This window comes from Salmo salar, chromosome ssa04 (assembly GCF_905237065.1).
Source record: "Salmo salar chromosome ssa04, Ssal_v3.1, whole genome shotgun sequence".
Classification (NCBI taxonomy): Eukaryota; Metazoa; Chordata; class Actinopteri; order Salmoniformes; family Salmonidae; genus Salmo; species Salmo salar.
The window spans coordinates 87,622,962-87,635,906 of record NC_059445.1 but is presented as its reverse complement, the minus strand read 5'-3'; the positions used below and the strand labels follow the sequence as shown (position 1 = coordinate 87,635,906).

Sequence of the window (12,945 nt, the reverse complement as noted above, 5' to 3'; positions counted from 1 at the left end):
CAGGGTTAATAGATAACTAACCAGTAGCAGGGTTAATAGATAGATACTAACCAGTAGCAGGGTTAATAGATAGATACTAACCAGTAGCAGGGTTAATAGATAGATACTAACCAGTAGCAGGGTTAATAGATAGATACTAACCAGTAGCAGGGTTAATAGATAGATACTAACCAGTAGCAGGGTTAATAGATAGATACTAACCAGTAGCAGGGTTAATAGATAGATACTAACCAGTAGCAGGGTTAATAGATAGATACTAACCAGTAGCAGGGTTAATAGATACTAACCAGTAGCAGGGTTAATAGATACTAACCAGTAGCAGGGTTAATAGATACTAACCAGTAGCAGGGTTAATAGATACTAACCAGTAGCAGGGTTAATAGATACTAACCAGTAGCAGGGTTAATAGATAGATACTAACCAGTAGCAGGGTTAATAGATAGATACTAACCAGTAGCAGGGTTAATAGATAGATACTAACCAGTAGCAGGGTTAATAGATAGATACTAACCAGTAGCAGGGTTAATAGATACTAACCAGTAGCAATGTTAATAGAAACTAACCAGTAGCAGGGTTAATAGATACTAACCAGTAGCAGGGTTAATAGATACTAACCAGTAGCAGGGTTAATAGATACTAACCAGTAGCAGGGTTAATAGATACTAACCAGTAGCAGGGTTTTAATAGATAGATACTCACCAGTAGCAGGGTTAATAGATACTAACCAGTAGCAGGGTTAATAGATACTAACCAGTAGCAGGGTTAATAGATAGATACTAACCAGTAGCAGGGTTAATAGATACTAACCAGTAGCAGGGTTAATAGATACTAACCAGTAGCAGGGTTAATAGATACTAACCAGTAGCAGGGTTAATAGATACTAACCAGTAGCAGGGTTAATAGATAGATACTAACCAGTAGCAGGGTTAATAGATACTAACCAGTAGCAGGGTTAATAGATACTAACCAGTAGCAGGGTTAATAGATACTAACCAGTAGCAGGCTTAATATATACTAACCAGTAGCAGGGTTAATAGATACTAACCAGTAGCAGGGTTAATAGATAGATACTAACCAGTAGCAGGGTTAATAGATACTAACCAGTAGCAGGGTTAATAGATACTAACCAGTAGCAGGGTTAATAGATACTAACCAGTAGCAGGGTTAATAGATACTAACCAGTAGCAGGGTTAATAGATAGATACTAACCAGTAGCAGGGTTAATAGATAGATACTAACCAGTAGCAGGGTTAATAGATACTAACCAGTAGCAGGGTTAATAGATACTAACCAGTAGCAGGGTTAATAGATACTAACCAGTAGCAGGGTTAATAGATAGATACTAACCAGTAGCAGGGTTAATAGATACTAACCAGTAGCAGGGTTAATAGATACTAACCAGTAGCAGGGTTAATAGATACTAACCAGTAGCAGGGTTAATAGATACTAACCAGTAGCAGGGTTAATAGATACTAACCAGTAGCAGGGTTAATAGATACTAACCAGTAGCAGGGTTAATAGATACTAACCAGTAGCAGGGTTAATAGATAGTACTAACCAGTAGCAGGGTTAATAGATACTAACCAGTAGCAGGGTTAATAGATAGATACTAACCAGTAGCAGGGTTAATAGATACTAACCAGTAGCAGGGTTAATAGATACTAACCAGTAGCAGGGTTAATAGATACTAACCAGTAGCAGGGTTAATAGATACTAACCAGTAGCAGGGTTAATAGATACTAACCAGTAGCAGGGTTAATAGATACTAACCAGTAGCAGGGTTAATAGATAGATAATAACCAGTAGCAGGGTTAATAGATACTAACCAGTAGCAGGGTTAATAGATACTAACCAGTAGCAGGGTTAATAGATACTAACCAGTAGCAGGGTTAATAGATAGATACTAACCAGTAGCAGGGTTAATAGATACTAACCAGTAGCAGGGTTAATAGATACTAACCAGTAGCAGGGTTAATAGATACTAACCAGTAGCAGGGTTAATAGATACTAACCAGTAGCAGGGTTAATAGATACTAACCAGTAGCAGGGTTAATAGATACTAACCAGTAGCAGGGTTAATAGATACTAACCAGTAGCAGGGTTAATAGATACTAACCAGTAGCAGGGTTAATAGATACTAACCAGTAGCAGGGTTAATAGATACTAACCAGTAGCAGGGTTAATAGATACTAACCAGTAGCAGGGTTAATAGATAGATACTAACCAGTAGCAGGGTTAATAGATACTAACCAGTAGCAGGGTTAATAGATACTAACCAGTAGCAGGGTTAATAGATACTAACCAGTAGCAGGGTTAATAGATAGATACTAACCAGTAGCAGGGTTAATAGATACTAACCAGTAGCAGGGTTAATAGATAGATACTAACCAGTAGCAGGGTTAATAGATACTAACCAGTAGCAGGGTTAATAGATACTAACCAGTAGCAGGGTTAATAGATACTAACCAGTAGCAGGGTTAATAGATACTAACCAGTAGCAGGGTTAATAGATACTAACCAGTAGCAGGGTTAATAGATACTAACCAGTAGCAGGGTTAATAGATAGATACTAATGATAATAAATAATTAATGAACAGCAGCGTAGAAGGGTGGTAATGAATCTTATCTATAATACATTTTAGCATCAGTGTAGATGTGAGGGAGAGACATTTAACAGTCTATGCAACTCATATCACTGCATGTAGGATATTATGGTATGGTCCAAAGTAACTTGGTAACTGCTTTTACAATATAATAGCCTAGTTATATCAGTCATATTAAAGATATATATGGCTGACATGTATAGCGTACCTGGCTGGCTCATTCATCACTACAGTACAACTTCGGCGTTTTGAAGAAATCATTGTATAGATCGTAATATATAATACCACCAATAGGTGGCGCTACATTCTTGTTTTAGCTCCGTTATTTGTTCGTCTCGTCTGATTTCGTCAGTGTCTAGACAGCACCTTCCAGGAGACAAAGCAAGGTGGAGCAACTATAAGGCAACATGTGCTGAGCTGACACTTTGCAGCGGAGAGAAAAATTAAACAGTCCCATATTCTAGGCTATAAATGACAACAACAATTAAATGATCGAGTTTTTCCCAAAACATGAACAAATAAAAATAGGAAAATATGATTAAAAAATATATATATATATTTTTAACCCATATTGTGTTCTCTAACAACCCTACCGCCCAAAATATGGTATTTTTTTTGTCGATTGATTGATTATGATTTGCACCATGGCAACGCCTCTTGTTGTCTTAAAATGCTTTTCCTGCAGACAGTGACCTCATAGGTGGAAAATTATTCATATATTTCCTAATGAATAAAGATTATTATTTTTTTTTTTAATGACAAAAATACGGTGTTTCTATGCTAAACGGTTTTGCTTATCAAGTGTAATATTGGGATATAAACTCAAAATGGAACAGATTTCAACACTATATCTGACAAGGTACGGGTGTGTGTGGTTTATACCTTTGTTTTAAGACTAAGAATCACTCTGTGTGACCCTGATTTATCACACTGCAGTAAATTACAGTGTAAATCACAGTCCACAGACACTGAGACTCGCTAGTCCTGCATCCCATACAGTAGGTACTTGACCACAGGGAATACACAGAGCGAATGTCCCAACCAACACATCTCCAGTACTAATCCTCTAGTCATTTCAACCTGTCGACAGTTGGAGAAATTGTTTGAGCCTGCTCTGAGAATTCGAAAAGTATGAAAGTCAATTGTCCAATATTCATATATACGTTTTGAACTATGATCAACCCTTTTTTTAAAGCGTATATCAGAATCCATAGAAGCTGAGACGAGATAGTCCAGAGTCCCGTAACTACTCAGCTCTGAGACCACCATCCGCTGGGGGACGGGACAAAGCCCGAATGTCCACCTTCCCACAATTCCCAACCAATGTGACTCCAGTAGGTGTCCTCTGTTCATCTGAATGGGTTGACAGACTGATAATCCCTTTAAGTGTTGACAGACTGATAATCCCTTTAAGGGTTGACAGACTGATAAACCCTTTAAGGGTTGACAGACTGATAATCCCTTTAAGGGTTGACAGACTGATAATCCCTTTAAGGGTTGACAGACTGATAAACCCTTTAAGTGTTGACAGACTGATAAACCCTTTAAGGGTTGACAGACTGATAATCCCTTTAAGGGTTGACAGACTGATAATCCCTTTAAGGGTTGACAGACTGATAAACCCTTTAAGTGTTGACAGACTGATAAACCCTTTAAGGGTTGACAGACTGATAATCCCTTTAAGGGTTGACAGACTGATAATCCCTTTAAGGGTTGACAGACTGATAAACCCTTTAAGTGTTGACAGACTGATAATCCCTTTAAGGGTTGACAGACTGATAATCCCTTTAAGGGTTGACAGACTGATAAACCCTTTAAGGGTTGACAGACTGATAATCCCTTTAAGGGTTGACAGACTGATAATCCCTTTAAGGGTTGACAGACTGATAATCCCTTTAAGGGTTGACAGACTGATAAACCCTTTAAGGGTTGACAGACTGATAAACCCTTTAAGGGTTGACAGACTGATAATCCCTTTAAGGGTTGACAGACTGATAATCCCTTTAAGGGTTGACAGACTGATAAACCCTTTAAGGGTTGACAGACTGATAAACCCTTTAAGGGTTGACAGACTGATAATCCCTTTAAGGGTTGACAGACTGATAAACCCTTTAAGGGTTGACAGTGGGAGAAATTGCTTGAGCTGCGCTGAGAATTAGAAAAGCATGAAAACTCACGGTCCAATATTCTAGGACACTGCTGTGTGTATGTGTACACATTCAGACTATGATAAACCCTTTAAGTGTTGACAGACTGATAATCCCTTTAAGTGTTGACAGACTGATAAACCCTTTAAGGGTTGACAGACTGATAATCCCTTTAAGGGTTGACAGACTGATAAACCCTTTAAGGGTTGACAGTGGGAGAAATTGCTTGAGCTGCGCTGAGAATTAGAAAAGCATGAAAACTCACGGTCCAATATTCTAGGACACTGCTGTGTGTATGTGTACACATTCAGACTATGATAAACCCTTTAAGTGTTGACAGACTGATAATCCCTTTAAGTGTTGACAGACTGATAAACCCTTTAAGTGTTGACAGACTATGATAATCCCTTTAAGTGTTGACAGACTGATAATCCCTTTAAGTGTTGACAGACTGATAATCCCTTTAAGTGTTGACAGACTGATAATCCCTTTAAGTGTTGACAGACTATGATAATCCCTTTAAGTGTTGACAGACTGATAATCCCTTTAAGTGTTGACAGACTATGATAATCCCTTTAAGTGTTGACAGACTGATAATCCCTTTAAGTGTTGACAGACTGATAATCCCTTTAAGTGTTGACAGACTATGATAATCCCTAATATGATAGACACTGTACTCTTCGGGAGCTTAATTTAAGATGTTGAATGTAATGCACTTTGCTTATGAATTTAACAAAACCTTTCTCGTGTGTGTGTGTGTGTGTGTGTGTGTGTGTGTGTGTGTGTGTGTGTGTGTGTGTGTGTGTGTGTGTGTGTGTGTGTGTGTGTGTGTGTGTGTGTGTGTGTGTGTGTGTGTGTGTGTGTGTGTGTGTGTGTGTCTGTGTCTGTGTGTGTGTGTGTGTGTGTGTGTGTGTGTGTGTGTGTGTGTGTGTGTGTGTGTGTCTGTGTGTGTGCTGTGTGTGTGTGTGTGTGTGTGTGTGTGTGTGTGTGTGTCTGTGTGCTGTGTGTGTGTGTGTGTGTGTGTGTGTGTGTGTGTGTGTGTGTGTGTGTGTGTGTGTGTGTGTGTGTGTGTGTTTATAGAGACTGAGCTCATTCCTCTCAGATGAAGAGACCTTCAAAGGGAGTCCGCTGCTCTTTGTTCACTTCAATTATCATTAATTCATGAATTAAAACAGCCGGCTTCTCCATGGTGATGAATAAACGTAGAAAAGGGAAAGTGTTTTAGTTTCCCCGCGTGCTACTTCTCTTGTGTTGAAGACCAAACACATCTGATGCAATAGCTGTATCCTATGCGTTCGACTCGCACTCACAACACACACAGACAGAAAGACAACACAAATGTTATTGTGTTTAGAATGTCCTTTAGACCAGACCACTGTCATGTTTGTATTGAGACGTCACTGTATAAAAAATAATGTCCATTAGAAAAGGATGTTAGCTCATTTGGCTTATTGGTACGCGGAGAGTCGCCGTGTTATTTTGGTAACGGAGCTGATCGTGAGGAACGGAGAGCCACAGCCCTTTAACGCAAAGGTTCAACATCATAAATCAAAACGTTTCTTTGTTCCTTAAAAAAATAAATTAAAAAAAAAACATGCAAAAACCACCCTTATATTAACTTAGACATAACACATCATTTACGTTTAGACTATTAATGGTTAACAACACAAGGTTATCTATATTCAAGACCGGACTCCCTTGGAGGAGGGGAGGGAAAGGGGGGTGTGTCTCTCGCCAAACAGCAAGACAAATCAATAGGCTCATTAATCACGATCCATATTCTTTAGCTACCAGGAGTCACCTTCCAATCAGGGAAGAGAGAGAGACAGGTGATATCATCCCCATAGCCAGTCTCCAGGAGAGTTGGACCAGTCTTTGTTTGAGAGAGAGAGAGAGAGAGAGAGAGAGAGAGAGAGAGAGAGAGACAGAGACAGAGAGACAGAGACAGAGAGAGAGAGAGAGAGCCCTTTGAGTTGAGAGGTGTGGAGGGGGTCTCACGTCTGCTCCCGCCGCCGCGTCTGATAGGATTACAGCTCAACCCGGTTACCGAGTCAAGGAGCGTTTTTCTCACAAACATGTAACGCCCATCCAGTGAACCGGGAAAGTCGCATCAAACCCTACAGCGTTCTTCACTCTCAAATCCAATAACCGCTTCACCGGGAATGAGCGCTCGGCTCCACAAAACACCGAGAGAGACAAGTTTATTAATGAACAGCACAAGGATATTTACACTCCGTTTTAAACACATTTATGACAACTTTTGGAACTATTTAGATATTTATTTTCTCAGTCAAGAAGCCTATTTCAATTTTGTATTTTTCTTTATGAGACCGTTTAAGTGTTAGAAAACGTTTGGACGCGTCAAGCTCTTGGAAACTACGCACAAGTGCATGTTAACGCGTTGGTTGAACAGGTGGCTCGGGGTCCGGTTAAATTGGTCTATTTACATTCAACGGGGACAACGGACAGGACAGGCAGACGGGACTTTCATTCTGATGCTCCTCACATACCGTACTGGCCAGGTATAGAGCGCAGGGGACACAACGAGGACGGACAGTTGGAAACGACTCCAAAAACGGTGAAAATAAACCTTCCTTTTGTAAGTTTGACAGTTCGGAGTTTTTATGCCAGTCGTTGACGTTGACATGGTTGTCGGTAGTCCCCGGTTACACGGGGGTAAAGCCCCGGCCTCTACACCGGAGAACGTTGTCCCGGGGGGTAAAGCCCCGGCCTCTACACCGGAGAACGTTGTCCCCGGGGGTAAAGCCCTGGCCTCTACACCGGAGAACGTTGTCCCCGGGGGTAAAGCCCCAGCCTCTACACCGGAGAACGTTGTCCCGGTTCCTCTAGGTAGTCCTGCTGCGGATATCCTCCGTAACTTTTACCACACTAAGCGGGTGGGAAACTACTTGATCGGGAGGAAACTTGGAGAGGGCTCCTTCGCTAAAGTCCGAGAGGGACTTCACGCCATGACTGGAGAGAAGGTAGGGCTAGTTCACAGTTGGCAAACTTATTTGTGAAGTTTTTACTGATGCATGAATATTTTTTTTCATATTTTCCATGCATGTGGAATGATTATTTTCAGCAAGCGACGAAAAACACTTTGGATTTTTTGTCAGGTGATGTGATGATTTATTCCTGATTTTGACAACTTTGGTAACTGGATTACAATACTATTAAACACTTAGACACTTCACATTACAATACTATTAAACACTTAGACACTTCACATTACAATACTATTAAACACTTAGACACTTCATATTAGACACTTCACATTACAATACTATTAAACACTTAGAAACTTCATATTCATATTACAATACTATTAAACACTTAGACACTTCACATTACAATACTATTAAACACTTAGAAACTTCATATTCATATTACAATACTATTAAACACTTAGACACTTCACATTACAATACTATTAAACACTTAGACACTTCACAATACAATACTATTAAACACTTAGACACTTCACATTACAATACTATTAAACACTTAGACACTTCACAATACAATACTATTAAACACTTAGACACTTCACATATTACAATACTATTAAACACTTAGACACTTCACATTACAATACTATTAAACACTTAGACACTTCACATTACAATACTATTAAACACTTAGACACTTCATATTAGACACTTCACATTACAATACTATTAAACACTTAGAAACTTCATATTCATATTACAATACTATTAAACACTTAGACACTTCACATTACAATACTATTAAACACTTAGAAACTTCATATTCATATTAAAATACTATTAAACACTTAGACACTTCACATTACAATACTATTAAACACTTAGACACTTCACAATACAATACTATTAAACACTTAGACACTTCACATTACAATACTATTAAACACTTAGACACTTCATATTAGACACTTCACATTACAATACTATTAAACACTTAGACACTTCACATTACAATACTATTAAACACTTAGACACTTCACAATACAATACTATTAAACACTTAGACACTTCATATTAGACACTTCACATTACAATACTATTAAACACTTAGAAACTTCATATTCATATTACAATACTATTAAACACTTAGACACTTCACATTACAATACTATTAAACACTTAGAAACTTCATATTCATATTAAAATACTATTAAACACTTAGACACTTCACATTACAATACTATTAAACACTTAGACACTTCACAATACAATACTATTAAACACTTAGACACTTCACATTACAATACTATTAAACACTTAGACACTTCACAATACAATACTATTAAACACTTAGACACTTCACATTACAATACTATTAAACACTTAGACACTTCACATTACAATACTATTAAACACTTAGACACTTCACATTACAATACTATTAAACACTTAGACACTTCATATTAGACACTTCACATTACAATACTATTAAACACTTAGAAACTTCATATTCATATTACAATACTATTAAACACTTAGACACTTCACATTACAATACTATTAAACACTTAGAAACTTCATATTCATATTAAAATACTATTAAACACTTAGACACTTCACATTACAATACTATTAAACACTTAGACACTTCACAATACAATACTATTAAACACTTAGACACTTCACATTACAATACTATTAAACACTTAGACACTTCATATTAGACACTTCACATTACAATACTATTAAACACTTAGACACTTCACATTACAATACTATTAAACACTTAGACACTTCACAATACAATACTATTAAACACTTAGACACTTCACATTACAATACTATTAAACACTTAGACACTTCATATTAGACACTTCACATTACAATACTATTAAACACTTAGAAACTTCATATTCATATTACAATACTATTAAACACTTAGACACTTCACATTACAATACTATTAAACACTTAGAAACTTCATATTCATATTAAAATACTATTAAACACTTAGACACTTCACATTACAATACTATTAAACACTTAGACACTTCACAATACAATACTATTAAACACTTAGACACTTCACATTACAATACTATTAAACACTTAGACACTTCACAATACAATACTATTAAACACTTAGACACTTCACATTACAATACTATTAAACACTTAGACACTTCACATTACAATACTATTAAACACTTAGACACTTCACATTACAATACTATTAAACACTTAGACACTTCATATTAGACACTTCACATTACAATACTATTAAACACTTAGAAACTTCATATTCATATTACAATACTATTAAACACTTAGACACTTCACATTACAATACTATTAAACACTTAGAAACTTCATATTCATATTAAAATACTATTAAACACTTAGACACTTCACATTACAATACTATTAAACACTTAGACACTTCACAATACAATACTATTAAACACTTAGACACTTCACATTACAATACTATTAAACACTTAGACACTTCATATTAGACACTTCACATTACAATACTATTAAACACTTAGACACTTCACATTACAATACTATTAAACACTTAGACACTTCACAATACAATACTATTAAACACTTAGACACTTCACATTACAATACTATTAAACACTTAGACACTTCACAATACAATACTATTAAACACTTAGACACTTCACATTACAATACTATTAAACACTTAGACACTTCATATTAGACACTTCACATTACAATACTATTAAACACTTAGAAACTTCATATTCATATTACAATACTATTAAACACTTAGACACTTCACATTACAATACTATTAAACACTTAGAAACTTCATATTCATATTAAAATACTATTAAACACTTAGACACTTCACATTACAATACTATTAAACACTTAGACACTTCACATTACAATACTATTAAACACTTAGACACTTCACATATAAATAGACACTTCACATTACAATGTGATGTTATTGTTATTTTCCAATTATATCACTTGAGTTCACTTTAGTTTAGGTTTACTATACAATGACTGATAACCTTAATATTCTTAATGTTATCATCGCTGTTTAATCTGAGCTGTTAACACATCTTAATGTTATCATCGCTGTTTAATCTGAGATGTTAATAACCCATTTTAATGTTATCATCGCTGTTTAATCTGAGATGTTAATAACCCATTTTAATGTTATCATCGCTGTTTAATCTGAGATGTTAATAACCCATCTTAATGTTATCATCGCTGTTTAATCTGAGATGTTAATAACCCATTTTAATGTTATCATCGCTGTTTAATCTGAGATGTTAATAACCCATTTTAATGTTATCATCGCTGTTTAATCTGAGATGTTAATAACCCATCTTAATATTTCATTATGAATGAGCTAGTATAGTGCCAGGTTGTGGATGGCCAACCAACACAGTGAGGCACACACACACACACACACACACACACACACACACACACACACACACACACACACACACACACACACACACACACACACACACACACACACACACACACACACACACACACACACACACACACTCCCCTGCCCAAAACCCAGCTTGACTATTGTCAAAATTTACTGCAGTGTGTGTTCTGTACCATGTGGTGGGTAGTGGCTGTGCTGTGATGAGGTCTCCTCAGTAGCTTTGCTCAAACATACAGACTGTTCTGCTGTCTAGTAGTGATCTCACCTCACCTCCACTGTATGTCTCTGTGTGTGTGTGTGTGTCTCTCTCTCTCTCTCTCTCTGTCTCTCTCTCTCTCTGTGTCTCTCAATTTAAGGGGCTTTATTGGCATGGGAAACATATGTTAACATCGCCAAAGCAAGTGAGGTAGATAATAAACAAAAGTGACATAAACAATACATTTACATTTACATTTAAGTCATTTAGCAGACGCTCTTATCCAATCCTAATTGGTATGTCGAATTTTATGTTCCTTATGTTGGCATAGAAGGCTCTTCTTGCCTTGTCTCTTAGATTTTATCGGGAAGCTGAGAGGTGAAATATACTGTTTAGGTTTTCCACTGCCAAGTTTACACCTTCACTATTACAATGGAACGTTTTGTCAAGGAAGTTGTCTGAAATGGATTGAATTTGTTGTAGGGCTGGGCGGTATACCGTATTTTATGATATACCGGTATTGATGCAGGGACCGGTTTGGGTTTTTACTTTACCTTCTATAACGGCATTTGAATGTTTGGTTTGTTAAAATGTGATACGCCATGTGTAATGTCCATTTTTATAATTTACTTCGCTATTTGAGGCATCTCTCTCCGTTCTTTCTCTCCGTGCCACTTTCCACACAGACCTAGTCACGCCCCACGTCACTCAAGGACATTTGATGTTCCGCAACCAGGAGACAGTTGCGTTCAGTCTGCATGGAACAATGTTGACGACAACGAGGCTGTTTTCACTTTGCTTCTTAACATAAATCCACTAGCGTTCCATAATGACACTATTAGTTTGTGTTTCTTATATCAGCAAAACAGCTAGTTTGTCTTTTCTTAACAAGTTGCCCTTAATCTTGTGATACCCTAATTGTTAGCCGCTAATGCTAATAGCTAGCTAGCTAATAAATGTACCGAGTCAGAGCAAACGTAGCTAGCTAAAACAGCCTGATAATACCAGTGATGGTGTAGACCTAAAATCAGCATGTTGTTTGTGCAACAGTATCTTGTAAATCAAAGAGGAATATGCAAAACAAGAATATGTTAGCTACATGAAGTAGCTAAGAGAAAACATTGAATGTAGCCAAAGCTTATAGGGTCCCCTAGGAAACACTTATCAACACTTTAGTTCCTACCCTGTCACAATAACTCCTTCCTGACATTTTAATTCGTTTTTATTCAAAGTGCCCACTATTATATGCTAACTATATAATTAGAATAGTCATTCTATTTCCATGATTCCAACAGTTTTACTCCAATTCGCAAGTCAAATCAGAATTGCAACATTTGTTTAAAAATAAGTCCTAGATTATTTGCCCATATCGTGCAGCCCTATTTGGTAGTGTGGAAATTATCTCAATTGAGCAGTGGTGTAAAGTACTTAAGTAAAAATACTTTCAAGTACTTAAGTAAAAATACTTTAAAGTACTACTTAAGTTTTTTTGTTTGTTGGTATCTGTACTTTAATTGACTATTTTTTATTTTTGACAACTTTTACTTCACTACATTCCTAAAGAAAATAATGTACTTTTTACTCCATACATTTTCCCTGA

General features: G+C 36.7%; 1 protein-coding gene across 1 annotated transcript in view; it reads left to right on the top strand.

Moving 5' to 3' along the window:
- The first annotated feature begins 6,734 nt into the window (after nucleotides 1-6,734).
- Nucleotides 6,735-12,945, top strand: part of LOC106604043 (hormonally up-regulated neu tumor-associated kinase homolog A-like) — a 43,615-nt gene continuing 37,404 nt past the window's right edge. The window contains exon 1 of the mRNA XM_045717474.1: nucleotides 6,735-7,734. Within this exon, the coding sequence (XP_045573430.1) occupies nucleotides 7,375-7,734 (360 nt within the window). The 5' untranslated portion in view covers nucleotides 6,735-7,374. The remainder of the gene's footprint in view (nucleotides 7,735-12,945) is intronic.